Source organism: the organism of the source record quoted next, unplaced genomic scaffold, assembly GCF_019419815.1.
Source record: "Pyrus x bretschneideri cultivar Hongxiangsu unplaced genomic scaffold, Pyrus_bretschneideri_v1 Contig12, whole genome shotgun sequence".
Taxonomy (NCBI): Eukaryota; Viridiplantae; Streptophyta; class Magnoliopsida; order Rosales; family Rosaceae; genus Pyrus; species Pyrus x bretschneideri.
The window spans coordinates 3,363,068-3,378,377 of NW_025999413.1; the positions used below are offsets into that span (position 1 = coordinate 3,363,068).

At 38.3% G+C, this 15,310-nt stretch overlaps 3 protein-coding genes across 5 annotated transcripts; 2 read left to right on the forward strand and 1 right to left on the reverse strand.

Moving 5' to 3' along the window:
- The first annotated feature begins 33 nt into the window (after positions 1-33).
- LOC103955677 (LYR motif-containing protein 4) lies at positions 34-3,011 on the forward strand. 3 transcript variants are annotated; one of them, XM_048577987.1, is made up of 3 exons: positions 34-54; positions 127-530; positions 2,001-3,011. In XM_048577987.1, exon 2 carries the CDS (start codon positions 223-225, stop codon positions 511-513), a length of 291 nt encoding a protein of 96 aa, XP_048433944.1. In that variant the 5' UTR covers positions 34-54; positions 127-222; the 3' UTR covers positions 514-530; positions 2,001-3,011. The 3 variants fall into 3 exon arrangements, with proteins under 3 accessions (XP_048433944.1, XP_018505060.1, XP_009365852.1); XM_018649544.2 differs by having other exon boundaries at positions 35-54; positions 1,884-3,011; XM_009367577.3 differs by lacking the exons at positions 34-54; positions 2,001-3,011 and adding an exon at positions 1,553-1,761.
- A 95-nt stretch (positions 3,012-3,106) lies between these two features.
- Positions 3,107-4,896, reverse strand: LOC103955678 (BAG family molecular chaperone regulator 8, chloroplastic-like). Its single transcript, XM_009367578.3, has 2 exons — positions 4,276-4,896; positions 3,107-4,171 (listed from the first exon to the last, which is right to left on the reverse strand). The coding sequence occupies exons 1-2, from the start codon at positions 4,879-4,881 to the stop codon at positions 3,389-3,391; spliced, it is 1,389 nt and encodes a 462-aa protein (XP_009365853.2). The 5' UTR covers positions 4,882-4,896; the 3' UTR covers positions 3,107-3,388.
- Positions 4,897-8,094: 3,198 nt separating this feature from the next.
- LOC103955779 (alpha-glucan phosphorylase 1) lies at positions 8,095-14,400 on the forward strand. Its single transcript, XM_048577988.1, has 15 exons — positions 8,095-8,447; positions 8,997-9,235; positions 9,340-9,441; positions 9,629-9,805; positions 9,907-10,182; positions 10,494-10,765; positions 10,858-10,975; positions 11,065-11,655; positions 11,745-11,897; positions 12,008-12,136; positions 12,302-12,538; positions 12,750-12,826; positions 13,286-13,472; positions 13,632-13,832; positions 14,008-14,400. Exons 1-15 carry the CDS (start codon positions 8,237-8,239, stop codon positions 14,122-14,124), a joined length of 3,087 nt encoding a protein of 1,028 aa, XP_048433945.1. The 5' UTR covers positions 8,095-8,236; the 3' UTR covers positions 14,125-14,400.
- The last annotated feature ends 910 nt before the right edge of the window (positions 14,401-15,310 follow it).

A 15,310-nucleotide genomic window follows, 5' to 3' on the forward strand; every position in this document is an offset into this window, starting at 1 on the left:
TTTGGTTTTGGGTCTCAACATTGGAGCCGGTCGGCCTTAAGAGTGAAACGCTGCGTTCTGTGCCACAAATGCTGGGGGAAGCCAATAAACGAAGGCCGCATACTTTCGTTTCAGAGTTCAGAGCCGGTTCGGAGTGTTTCTCTCCCTCACACTCTCTCTCAATTTCTCTCGAACATTCTTCTGCTCTCGGGAAAGCTCAGAGGAGGCGCGATAACCACCACCATGGTTGTGGCGGCCGGAGCTTCTTCTCGGGCTGAGGTGCTCACGATGTTCCGCTCTTTCCTTCGAGTGGCTCGTAAGTTCTCCGACTACAACATCAGGGAGTACACGAAACGCCGAGCCGTCGACGGTTTTCGTCTGAATCGGAACCTTTCGGACCCGTCTGCCATCTCCTCCGCCTTCTCAGACGGGAAGGCTCAGCTGGAGGTCGCCAATCGGCAGGCTCTCGTTTACTCTCTCTACGCTCCGAAGCTCAAGAGCGTCATGGAGGTTCAGAACCCAATCAAGTACTGAAATTGATTCGTTTCCAGGTAAAATCCCCTGTCTTGTACACTAAATATGATTAATTTTCCTTAATATTGTTGGGTTTTTTTTTTTTTTAAAATTTATTGGAGCAATATTCTAATCTAATTCGAATTTGCTTGCGCCATTTCTTCAATTTGTTGGGTTTTTGTTAATCTGGGTTTTATTAGGGTTTTTGGTTATGTCTGATTAATGGGGTTTGTGTGCATAATTTGGGCAAGGAAGTAAAAATTGAAACTTTTGGTCTCAATTGCTGTAGGAAATGCTGGGAATCCTAGAACTCTTTTATTTCTTAATTCCAACTTAGCCTGCATGATCTGAGTCACTGGGTGTTTTGCTTCTTTCTTGGAAAGATTATGTGTCAAACTTAATGCACAAATAACGATATCAAATCACAAATTTGGCTCCTCAATGTTTGATTTGTCAATGTATAGAAGGATGTCTTGTCCTCCCGAATGCTCTTTGGCAAAATTATTCCTTGATAGTCAGTTTTGCAAAAACGAGTTCAAAGAGGTTCGGTACATTTAACCTCTAAAAGTATCCTTAAAGTCGGTTTTGCAAAGACAAGTTATATTGAAATATGTCCGAGGATGTTCAGTACACCTACTCCAATAAAAATCCATGCCAGCCGGAAAGACATGCTCTAACTTCTAACTTTTAACCATAAAACATGATACTTGGATATCAGAGTAAATTCCGCTGCGTGATTTGTCTAAACTGTACAACAAGCATTTGATTTTGCAAAGATGAGTTCTATTTATTGGTCATGAGTCATGACTTATAACAACAGTCTGATAATCGAGATTATGCATTGCTTCATTTACCTTTAGTCATGGTTGAGCCAACTGTTCTCGATACTGACCACTGTTCTTTGCACATGACCAACCCAATTTGAGACTTGTTCCCCATGTGACCTCCTGATGGGTGGCTACTTATGTCTTGTGGATCTCTCTATATAGCGTAATTGTTGTACTTTCGATGTTTGTAGCGGTCGTGACATATTGTTGTCACAATTCTTTGATTTGTGCAGGTTTGCGAGATTTTCACTTCTGTTGACGAGTTATTTCAGGGAACTTTTGATATGCTGTAGCTCATTGGACTCCTGGGGGCTTACGCTCTCTATTTTAAGCCTTTAAGTTTGAGTTTTTGGGTTTAAAGGTGTAATTAGTTATTAATTTTGAGCACCCTTGACCAATATCTGTTTGCATTTTTTTTGCAATAAAGAATAATTTTATAACCTTTCTTCTGGTACGGATTTGAAGTTCAATTTTCATAAAACATCAACGATTATGCAAAACCGTAAATCATTGGAGATGTGATTGTTGTGGCCTATCTATCTTATTCTTGGTTGTCACTTGTAGTGAACGAGAAGAAAACTCGAAAAATCATCTACTCATGTGGTGAAACTTGCTCCAAATTCAAAATATTCAATTTGTAAGATTTTTGCTTTCGGAAATGAAGGGTGTCCTCTAATTTAGGATGCAGGAGGGGATTGGAATTGAACGGTATATCGTTATGGAGGCAGAGCCTTCCGGTGAATGCGGAGCTAAGGTAGTGGACTCGTTTGTGGGATTGGAAGGCGAAGGCTAGGACATTGCGTTGTAGAGGACGTCGAAGCTTTGGTGGTGTTGGATGATGGCAAAGAGGGTGGAGATTGACTCGTCACAGTTAGTACGAGGTGGGATTGTAGAGCCGACATTGGTCATTGGGTATGGATTTTACTTCCGAAGATGATGCTAGGTCATTGGACGTAGGATTCGGTTATATCTAGAGAGTTTTGTTGTTCAAGAGAAGGGTTTCGCTGGGAGAGATGCAAAGAGAGATTCGGGGGATGATGCAAAGAGGAGCGTGCTAGGGCAATCACTACGAAGGTTGCAAGGCACTGATGACCGAGGAAGCGCGACAATGGGAGAGGGTAAGTGGCGAAACTAGAGAAGAACCAGAAGCATGAGCCGATGACTCTTGCTATGCGGCATTTTCTTAGGTCGAATAAGCAGTATTTTGATCCCAACAAAAGTTGTAGCAACTCTTTCAGTTCTCCTGGATTGTCTTTGGATGCTTCCGCAGATGTCTGGGCTGATCGTAGCAGTTTTGGACAGACGGAATTTGCTGTGCAGAGTGATGTCAATTATATTGGAAGAGACTGGTTGAGCACATTCGGCATTGAAGCCCAAAGTTTGCTTGTTTTTTTCCAAGGTCATGCAAGCCAGTGGTCCTGCACTTTATTATGCAATATAGCTTGACGAAGAAGAGATGCTGAGTAGCGGCTTTGTGGTTGACACAAGATCAAGAATTGCTTGCAACTGTTTCTCCGATGTTGTGGCCTTCGATACTACTCATCAAGTGAACCAGTATAAAATGCCGCAGTTGCAGATTTTGAAGAACTTGGCTTTCTGTATTCCTTTTTAGCCCGTGAAATAAGTCTCGGTAATCTGCATTAATTTTCTCGTTCATTTTCTCTAACATGAACGTTGCATTATGTTAGTCTTTGCATCTGTTGTGAGAAAGTTTAGGTACGAAAATAAATGTTACCAGGCCATACACCTCATAGGTAAACATTGCAAATGTAAGAACAAGCAGACGATGGTAAAAAGTCGAAAGAAATTTGGTTAAATTCATCTTCCAAAATTCATAGAATACTTCAGGTGGAAGGTTACATCTTACAGAATGGTTTTCAGCCTCCCTCTCTCAGCAGCAGCAAGGATGGATCGAACACCCATCGGACATGGTGTTCACTAATCGATCAAAACCTAATTATTAGAAGACATTTGTGGACCATACAATGGCGAAGACCTAATGTCCACCCGGAGAGCCACACAAAAATTGTAAGACCCCAAAACAAAAACTCAGGTTACATCCCTTCATTTCAAAGTTTCACAGCCTTATTTCTCTTTATGGTATCAGCTTTCGACTCCATCTTCACCGGCAAAGGAGCTGAGAATAGCAAATACTCATTCTGACCTTGATCACGGCCTCTGGTTTCATACATATCTTCTCTTCTCGGAGTCATTCTAGCTCCGGGGTTTCTTTCTCCATCACTACTGGCCTGTGGTGATTCGCCATTCTCGGTGTGCGCCTCCTCGTCGTCCTCCTCAGTCTCCTGAGCAATGCCCTTAACTTCTTCAACCTCACTGCAACGGTTCTCAACAAGCTCTCCATGATCATCACTAGAATCACTCCCATCCCAACCCGAGACTGGTTCATCGGAGTTGCTAAAGACCCGATACACATTCCCATTCTCTGCAAAGCTCACATTTTTCTTGACCTTAGGTTGAAGCCCATGCCTTTTCACCAACACCCCATTTTTAAATCGAAGTCTAAGGTTTTCTTCATCTTCGTCACTGTCACGCTGAAATCCTTCAAGCTCCACATCTTCCTCATCATTCTCAGCAATTCTAGCAAACCCGCGAATCTTCTCGATCCTATCCTTCAAATTCTCAATCTTCTCCCTCTGATCCCATCCCATATCGCGACCGCACTTGGCGGGTAAAACCCGTGGTTTGTTAACATTTTGACCAAACCTCACATTCTTCACTGCTTTCAGTGAAAGCCCATGCCTTTTCATAACAACCCCATCAATGAACTCCAAAAACCTCACCAAATCTCTGCTGATCGACCTCTTCCCATCCCTAACAATCGGATCGCCGCCCTGGAAACAAAATGCACAACCAAAAACCTCAAAGAAAACAACCAAAAAAGGCAGTAACTTTATAAAAAATTAGTAAAATTGCAATTACCCATGAAATTATTTACCTGAATCGTGTCGAGCTTGAGAAGTAAATTGATGGATTTCTGAGAAATGGCGTGAAAATCCAAGTGGGTTTCACTGGAAATCGAGGATTTGAGAGAGGTGAAAGCAGACTTGATAAATGCGAGATCTTTGAGCTGCCTGAGGGTTCGGGATCTGCGAACGAGGAACGCACGGAAGTGGGTTTGAATCACTCGGGCGGCGGAGTCTCTGAGAGAGCGGGAGTACGAAGAGTGAGAGCAGTGCGAGGCAGAGGAGTAGTGGTGGAGGGAGGATTCGAGGGCTTCAATGCGGGAAAGGAGGGAGGAGATAAGTTGGTCTTGTGGTGGTTGTTGGCGGGAACGGTGTTTTGGGTGGTGGGCATTGTGGGTGTGGTGAGGGTTTTTGGGGCGGAGATTGTGGTGGGGAGAGTAGGGATCTGGTGGGGTGGATTGGAGGAGCTGAGAAGCGAGGGCTTGGAGAAGTGGGTCTGTGGCTGGTGGCGGTGGCGGGTAGGGGTTGTGGGTTTGGGTGCAGCAGCAGGTGTTATAGGAGCTGGTGCAGCAAATGGCGGCGGTGGGGGGTTGAGGTTGGTGGTGGTGAGCGTGGTGGAGTTGGTGGTGGGAGGCCATTCGTGGGAGCCTGAAAGGGCTGACCTGATAAGTTTAGCTACACATTTACCTATTGCTTAGCATGTGACATTGTTACACCTTTTGATCAGAAAGTGATGTCAGTATGACGTGGCATGGGCCCAGGCTGATGTTTTCATTTGTTGGTCTTTGTATGGTCAATGGTTTTGGAGTCCATATGGTTAAATGGCCCTACATGTCCCTTATATTTGGGCCCTATGAATTGGTATGGTTGGCACCCAAGTAAGTGCATTGGGTCAATCAAAGGTCCAAAAATTCCAAATTGAATTTGGTTTGAGAATTTTTTTTAGAGTTTTAACGAAAAACATACACTACCGTTCATTTTAACAAAAAAAATCATATTTTTACACTAAAAAGTCAATCATGGTACTATTCAATTTACCCTTTATTTTGTTCTTATTATTAAAATTGAAAGTTTTCAAGCACTTTTCATTAATTTTCCTAATTTTTTTGTTTTTGTTTTTGTTTTGATACAACGATGCATAGTGGGAATAAATTAGTATTGAACTCGTGATTTTGAAATTCTAATCTAAAATTACTCATTTACAGTAAAAAAAAAGAATATCACTAGACTGTAATAAAACACTCAGAAATACAAAATTCATTTCACAATTCAGAATTGTGATTTTATTACAAATGGTCATCGAAATGGATCTAACTTCTCATTTTAATTTCTTAATTTCAAAATCAATCAAGGTCGTCTCTGAAGATTGTTGTAAATCAATTTGATCATTCATTTACGATTTCGTTAGTTATTATGTTAATGTGCTGAAATGACACACATGTAAAGTCTATAAGTCTAATAAAAGATGTCACGCTGATTATAAACAGATTATAGGGACCCAAAAGTATATAGTCAGCAGTTTTGGTTACCAGCTTTCTTCAAAAACTGAACCAACGGTTGTCATCGCACGTGACAAAAAATCTGAACCAACGGTTGTCATCGCTCGTGACAAAAAATCTGACTCATGGGCACCTCGTAACGCCTCTTCAGTTCATCCAATGATATGCTTACAAGTCTGCGGTGCAAACAAAACGAGCCCGAGCTATTAACCCGCGCAATCATACTCCTAATAAAATATTATAACTGTCAATTTATTTAAAATAAGAATTTATCCTGAAAAATAGCTCCAAAATAATTCTTCGTATTTACTATTTTATTTATGAAAAATAAATACAAAAGAAAATGGTAGGGATCCAGTGCAAGCGCGACTACAGGAAGCCATGCAAATATTGCACTCAGCTGGATCCCAAACAGTCAAAGAGTTGACTCATCGTAATCAACAAATAAAGGCATGCCGTGTGGTGTGTGGATGTGGTATGCAAATCAAAATTGCCGTTTAAAGTAGAGTATTACTCAAATCTCAACTTTTTTGGTTGCTTTTCACAGATTTTTTTTTATGATACTTTAATAAAAAGTTCTTAGTACTGTTTATTTTAGCAAAAAATCATATTTTTACATTAAAAAGTCAATGCTGATACTATTTACTTTACCATTTATTTTATCCTTATCGTTAAAACTCAAAGTTTTCAAGCCATTTTCATTAGTTTTTTTTTAATTGTGTCAGTAACACCGTCTTGTATACCAAGTGTCATGATATAAATCATTGATTTTTTTTTTTTCAATATCCAATTACTTGCATTATCACTTTGTATATCGAGTCGTGTTGCCGACACACTAAATCGCTTCTTTTCACAATCAACATTTCTAAATTACTTTAAATTAATTTTTAATATGAAGATTCAAATTCAGATGAAAGGAAATAAACTTACCCTTATGACTATACTTAATTGTTGAAATTAACCACATATGGTTCACATGATCATGCGTTAGTAGATTCAAATATTGTATAATAAGATTGCATACGTAAACACTTCATTGTTTGCATGAAAGAGTGGACATCGTAACTTAGCTAAGAAGTAAAATTTACTCAAAATATGATCACATCTATTTTAGTCTAATAATGTATTATCATGTATAAGTTTTTTGAAAAAGAAACATTTCACATAAGATAAAACCAGATCTACCAAAATCTCAATTATTATATGAATCAAGAAGTGGAAAGTGCATATTAGTTAATCCAATGACATGCTTACAAGTGGACGGTGCTAATATAACGAACCAGAGCTATTAACCCACGCAATCATCACCTAACAGAATATTAAAACTGTCAATATATTTAAAATAATAATTTATCCTGAAAAATAGCTCCAAAATAATTCTTCATATTTACTATTTTATTTATGAAAAATAAATACAAAATAAACGGTAGAGATCAAGTGCAAGCGCGACTACAGAAACCAAGCAAGTATTGCACTCAGCTGGATCCCAATCAGTCAAAGAGTTGACTCATCGAAATCAACAATTAAAGACATGCTGTGTGGATGTGGCAAGCAAATCAAAATTGGTGTTTAAAGTAGAGTATTACTCAAATCTAAACTTTTTTTGTTCCCTTTCACGTAACTTTTTTCAACGAATTTTAACGAAAAACTTTCGGTGCTGTTCACTTTAATGAAAACTATATTTTTACATTAAAAAGTCAATTATGGTACTATTTACTTTACCTTTTATTTTGTTTTAATCGTTAAAACTCAAAGTTTTCAAACTATTTTCATTAGTTTTTTTTATTTTCTTATGCGACAATACGGTCTGGTACAGTGTCATAATATAAGTCATTTGATTTTTTTTTTCAAATATCTAACTATATGCATTATCATTTCATGTAAATACTTTAAATTAATTTTTAATAAGAAGATTCAAATTTGGATAGAGGAAAGAAACTTACCTTTATGACTATACTTAATTGTTGAAATTAATCACATATGGTATATATTTTTTCCCATCGTCGTGCAGTATTAGATCCAGATATTGTACAATAAGATCGCATGTGTAAATATTTCATTCTTTGAACGAAAAAGTGGACATCATAACTTAGCTAGAAGTAAAATTTACACGAAATATGATCACATAAGTTTTAGTATAATAATGTATTGTCACGTATAAATTCTTCTAAAGAGAAACATTTCACATAAGATGAAACCACATCTACCAAATATCAATTATTATATAAATCAAGAAGTGGAAAGTACATTTTATTAACAGAAACAGAGTGGGGCCCCTGATAATTTGGAAATGGACTTTTATGTGAGAGAGAGAGAGAGTGAAGTCTTGTGAAAGGAGATAAGAAGGAAGATACTCCTAAGCTCAGTAGTATCCGCATCGCATTGGCAAACAAACGAACGAGTCTGAGTGACTCAGAGAAACTCAGAGACTGACTGTATCTTCTTGTTGTTCTGAGAGAGAGAGAGAGAGAGAGAGAGAGAGCATATTACAGTAATGGCAGCTTCCCAATTCTCTGCAACTCGCAGCGGAGCAGAGACAGCGTGGCATTGCAAATCGCAATCCAAACTGATCGATTTCGGTTCCAGGAAGAACAAATCCAAGCTTTTGTTCACAAGGACATTGAATCGGACTCGGTCGTTTTCGTTCTCGGTGAAGAGCGTTCTGGACAAGCCTCACGAGATCAAGAATCCGATCATCGAACAAGGTCCTCCTCCTTATATTCTCTGTTCTTAGATATATATATATATATATATATATATATATATATATTTAAAAAAAAACCCATGCTTTGATTGTTCATCACTCGCATTTTACCTCGTTAGTTTCAGAAAAGGATTGGGAACCACCATCTGGTTGTGATTAATTTACATGAAAAATGTATTAAAAATCGATTCTTTGTTAGTCTGATGGTCATAATTTGCTATCCGTTTTTCCAATCAAACCCAACTTTTGAGGAGTTTCTGGAAGTGGGGTTTGTTGATTAGATGGCTAAGAGCTTGAAATCATCTGGTTAAGCTGAATTTTTGCTATCTTGATCGATAGATGGCACGAATTAGCTGATGGGTTCGGATCCTCTTTTTTTATGCTGACGTGGTAAATATGTGGTAGGTTGTTGGAGGGTTTCGGATCATCCTTATCAAATTCTCAATTTTGACATATATATGAGAGATTGCGCCTTTTTTCGTATGTTCTAATGTAATGACTCCAGATATTGTGTTGTACTCAATTTAGCACTTTGCATTTTTTTACTTAGATGCTGCAAGCGAATTCAGCTCATTCACACCTGATGCTGCCTCCATCGCTTCGAGCATCAAATACCACGCAGAATTCACCCCGTTGTTTTCTCCGGAGAAATTTGAGCTTCCAAAGGCCTTCTTTGCAACTGCACAAAGTGTTCGTGATGCGCTCATTGTTAACTGGAATGCAACAAATAATCATTATGAAAAATTGAACGCAAAGCAGGCATATTATTTGTCAATGGAATTTCTACAGGTTCGTTATGAACTCCCTGAATTCATTCCCCACAAGTGTGGATGTACACTTCTGTCACTTATAGCTTGCAATATGCTTCATTTCATAGTGTTCTGTTTTTGTAGGGTAGAGCGCTGTTAAATGCCATTGGTAATTTAGAGCTTGATGGTGCATATGCGGAAGCTTTAAGCAAGCTTGGACACAAATTAGAAAATGTTGCTAACCAGGTGAGGGTCCAGTCTTTACCTTTTCATCAAAATTTAGTTATGAACATTCATAATTTTAATATTGCATTATAAGCAACCGGTCACTTCTATAAATTTTGCTTAAAGTGTGTGTGTGTGTTTGTCTTTTTCGGCATGTTTTGTGTCCGTGTGTTTGTACAACTAGCTTATATAGATGATTTGATTATAGGAGCCGGATGCTGCACTTGGAAACGGAGGTCTTGGTCGGCTTGCCTCTTGCTTCTTGGACTCTTTGGCAACGTTAAATTATCCAGCATGGGGTTATGGGCTTCGGTACAAGTATGGCTTATTTAAGCAGCTGATTACTAAAGATGGTCAAGAAGAAGTTGCTGAGGATTGGCTTGAGGTATGCATGCTTTATTTGTTCATCTTTCGTTTCAACTACTTCATTGTCTTTAAAGGTTTTTGGTGAAATCTTTATGCCTTATTATTTGTTGAATCTTGCAGATGGGAAATCCCTGGGAGATTGTGAGAAATGACGTCTCCTATCCTGTCAAATTTTATGGCAAGATTGTTACTGGTTCGGATGGAAAACAACATTGGATTGGAGGAGAAGACATAGATGCTGTTGCTTATGATGTTCCAATACCAGGATACAAAACTAAAACCACAATCAACTTGCGGCTTTGGTCAACGAAAGCTTCATCACAGAACTTTGATTTATATGCTTTTAATTCTGGAGATCACACGAAAGCATCTGAAGCTTTAGCAAATGCTGAAAAGGTTGTTTATTGTACTCCTTTCCTTTCTGTTTTCTTTCTTTTCCAATTTCCAATTTGATCAGAAAATACAGACTTCGGGTTTTCTGATGTCTTATTTTTCTTTTATTAGTTATTTGGTGTGAAGGGGGGCACTTGCTGCATTCTTTTAAAGAACTTATATTTAATATATATGTGTTCCAGCGGAAATCTCTACTTATCAGGCATATTCTTAGTGACCAGTTATCGTCTGCTTTCGGGTTTCTTTTGTTATGTTGCTATTTTAACCACATATGGTTCAATAGGTAAAATAGCTGTTTGTTTAATGATTAACAGATTTGCTACGTACTTTATCCTGGGGATGAATCAATGGAGGGCAAGACACTTCGTTTGAAGCAACAATATACTTTATGTTCTGCTTCTCTCCAAGATATTGTTGCGCATTTTGAGAGAAGATCCGGAGCAAATGTCAAATGGGAAGAGTTCCCCGAGAAGGTGGCAGTGCAGATGAATGATACTCATCCAACTCTCTGCATTCCTGAACTGATGAGAATTTTGATTGATTTGAAGGGTTTGGACTGGAAGGAGGCCTGGAGTATTACTCAAAGGTAACACCTTTTGTGATTTGTGGGAATACTTGTTAGTTCATTCTTAACTGTAGCAACTTCTTTTCCCTTACATCCTGTCACATGTGTTCTAGGACGGTTGCATATACAAACCATACTGTTCTACCTGAGGCCTTGGAGAAATGGAGTCTGGAACTTATGGAGAAGCTGCTTCCTCGACATGTTCAGATCATACAGATGATAGATGAGGAGGTAATGCTGGATTATGTACAAAAGTTAAACAGTTCATACCTTTGGAGTTTATAAAATTGACTGATTCCTTGCATTTGCATATTCTGCAGCTCATTCAGACCATAATTTCGGAATATGGCACAGCAGATTATGATTTATTAGAGAAGAAACTTAAGGAGATGAGAATATTAGAAAATGTTGACTTGCCTGCCAAATTTGCGGATTTAATTGTTAAACCCAAAAAGAGTTCCACTGCTGTCTCGAGTGAAGAAATTGAAGAGTCAGAAGAGGAAGATGAATCTGCTGATGCCGAAAAGAGTTCCACTGCTGTCCTGAGTGAAGAAATTGAAGAGTCAGAAGAGGAAGATGAATCTGCTGATGCCGAAAAGAGTTCCACTGCTGTCCCGAGTGAAGAAATTGAAGAGTCAGAAGAGAAAGATGAATCTGCTGATGCCGAAAGGAGTTCCACTGCTGTCCTGAGTGAAGAAATTGAAGAGTCAGAAGAGGAAGTTGAATCTGCTGATGAAGAAAAAGTACCTGTGAAGAAACGCAAAGAGGAAAAAATGAAAAAGGTTGTGGTGGAACCACCGAAGTTAGTACGTATGGCGAATCTCTGTGTTGTGGGTGGTCACGCAGTAAATGGCGTTGCTGAAATACACAGTGAAATAGTGAAAGATGAAGTATTTAATTCATTTTATAAGGTAAGCCTTGACAGTTTTAGTAAAGACGAGGTTCTTTCAATGTTGAAAAATTGCTCTTATTATTGATCTCTAACCTGCAATTTTGGCAGTTGTGGCCTAATAAATTTCAAAACAAAACAAATGGGGTGACACCAAGAAGATGGATCCGCTTCTGTAATCCAGATTTAAGTAACATTATAAAAAAGTGGATTGGCACGGAAGACTGGGTCTTAAATACTGAAAAACTGGCTGAATTACGAAAGGTAAAACTCACAAGACTGAATTACTTAGAGATTATGTTGACTTTTACATAATTTTTGGAGTATCGTTGTTATGGCCATGTACTTATCTCAGTTATTTGGTTTTGTGATAGTTTGCTGACAATCAGGATCTCCAAACCCAATGGAGGGAAGCAAAAAGGAACAACAAGTTGAAAGTTGTGTCATTGATCAAAGAAAGAACGGGATATTCTGTCAACCCGGATGCAATGTTTGATATACAGGTAATTTCTATGCATTCAAATCTCCTTCAATTGTATATTAAATAGATAGAATCCCGCAAAGCCAACTTTGTGCATAGTTGGTTTATTCACTGCACAAAATTTCCTTGTGTTTCTCATCATGCCTCGATCAAAGTTTTCTCTTCTTATTGGAATGTTTCTGTTCAGGTGAAGCGCATTCATGAATACAAGCGACAACTGATGAATATTATGGGAATTGTTTACCGCTACAAGAAAATGAAAGAAATGAGTGCTTCAGGAAGGAAATCAAAGTTTGTTCCACGTGTTTGTATGTTTGGAGGGAAAGCATTTTCTACGTATGTGCAAGCCAAGAGAATTGTGAAATTTATCACAGATGTAGGGGCAACCATTAATCATGATCCTAGTATCGGTGATCTACTGAAGGTATGGAGATCTTTGATGTTAATAGGGTTCTTGCACTGACAACTTGATAAAACAAGCGATTTTGGAATGTTTTATTGACTTGCAGTTAATATAAGTTGGCTCTGTAAAAGAACCAACACATGGAATATCTTTATGTGTGTGTATTTTAGATTGGCTGTAAATTCATCTGCATTACTGACCCACTAATTTATAAAATTGATTGTTATATTAGGTTGTCTTCGTCCCCGATTACAATGTCAGTGTTGCTGAACAGTTAATTCCTGCAAGTGAGCTCTCACAGCACATCAGGTAAATCAGTTTTATCTGTCATGATTCACTTTTTCACTGGCCACATGATTTTTCTGTCTCTGAGTGGTTAATGGAGAAACATAAGCAGGAATTGGTTTTAAACTTTTTCCGCTGCTTAGGTTTTTAGCAATAATTGATATTTTAGTAAGAAAAAAATGGGTTTGGCTTGGTTTGCGAGAATAATCAAGAGTCAAACTCAAGCAGATTAGCTGGGGAAGGTGTAGTTTTTGCCGTATCCCACTTGAAGTGCATCAATAAACTTGTAACTCGTAGACTAGAGAGTTCAGAGCATTGTGTATTAAACTAAAAATCTAGGTGAGCCTTCCTTGTGTTGGATAATATATCATGGGATCTATATTTTATGGAACCCGTACAAGGCGCTACAATATACTAATGTATACACTCACAAACCAACCCTTATGTTGTATTGGCCTCTTATTAATTGTTATTTATTTGTAGTACCGCGGGTATGGAAGCCAGTGGAACCAGCAACATGAAGTTTGCAATGAATGGCTGCATCCTCATTGGGACTCTAGACGGTGCCAATGTTGAGATAAGAGAAGAGGTTGGGGAAGACAACTTTTTCCTCTTTGGTGCTAAAGCTCACGAGATTGCTGGGCTGAGAAAAGAACGAGCTGAGGGAAAGGTTGGTCTCGATAACCAAATTATTGCCTTTGTGCCCGTGCTTTCAAGTTTTTCGAAAGACTGATCCATTGAAAATGCTTCAAAGAACAGAAAATATTTCTTTCTTTATCAGATGCGTCTCTAATGAAATTTTGATGCCTCTCTTAAATCCTTTATTCAGTTTGTTCCGGACCCACGTTTTGAAGAAGTCAAGGAATTTGTCAAAAGCGGTGTTTTTGGGTCATACAGTTATGACGAACTGATTGGATCCCTGGAAGGAAATGAAGGATTTGGCCAGGCAGATTATTTCCTTGTGGGCAAGGACTTCCCCAGTTACATAGAATGTCAAGAGAAGGTCGATGAAGCATATCGAGACCAAAAGGTGAGTTCTCCATGCATGCATTCCCTTGTTTGCTGCTACATGCTACACATTTCTCCTTGATATTGATACATTGCTGGCATACATTCCCTCTGCTTAATTTCATTGTACTTTACATTCCCAAGCAATATTTTGAGATTCGCGGCTAATGCTTTTACCTGATGTTTGTTGGGAGCAGAGATGGACAAGAATGTCGATCCTGAACACAGCAGGCTCGTACAAGTTTAGCAGTGACAGGACCATTCACGAATATGCTAAGGACATATGGAACATCAACCCCGTCGAGCTGCCTTAGAAGTTTTCTTCTTGGAACCAAACACGGTCTTACCACGTCGTTGTGATGACCCCCCTGGCTTTTATTGTTCCCCTCCCTCTTTCTTTCTCATGTGAATAAAATGCTCGGAATAAAAGGGCAGCGTTTGGTTGCTACACTAGTATAGTAAGTGCTCGGAAAAAAGTGGTTATTTGAAATAAGCCCCACCATCACGTATGTATAGTGGATATTCCGAACAAAGGCAGTGAGGCACCATCTATATTTATCGTTTGGTTCAGTAAAAGTTTAGGTTTTTTCTGTTCTCAAATAGCCAAATTAATGAGGGTTATCACATTCCACCCCATTTACCTACAACGTATATTCAGTGTGAAACTTTCATGATCGAAACCGTTCAGTCTTTTAATCTTGATCATCTTTACGGAAAATCATCGGATATCGCTAGTCATCTAAATGTGTGAAATAAATCAATTGTTCATTTCGAATATGCTACTTGGTACTTATACTGTTGATTTATTTGATACATTTAGATAACTAAACAATACCTAATTCGAATGATTTATTGTAGAGATGATTTTCAAATGAAAATTTAGAGACTGAACATTTTCGAATATAAAAAATTTTACGGTAAAAATACGTTATTTGCATTAGAAAAAAATCATCTCTCTAAGATTATGGGCAGGTAGAGAGAACCACACTCTCACATCTTAAGATGTCTTTTTATAGTGGGCATTGCAAGCACATGGCCAGAAGAGCACATAGATCGATTCAAGTAGTGATCCCATCCACCCTCACATGATGTTTAATTTTGTTCTGCACATATATATGGCACAAATTATTTTGCATATTCAATTCTTGTGTGTGCATCACTGCAACAAAACATGCTACCCTTAATTAAAGCAATTTTAGCTCCCGTGACAATATGAATACGTCCTGAATCACTTGTAAATGTTCGTATTTAATACATGTTTATATCCTATAAAATCCGCACCCGTAAAGTTTACTGCAAGCCAAACTTACAAGTCAAAGATTGTAGTTCTTAAAGCCTTGAATCTAGGATGTAAACGGATATTGAGTTTGAAATGCACTTTAAAGTTGTGCGGTTGGAGTGTTTTGGATCAAGGCAAGGGCATCTTTTCATACTTGCAAAAGAAGATTGATACGTAGAGGGAAAGAAGTAAACAATATGTATGTTATGGTTTATCACGTA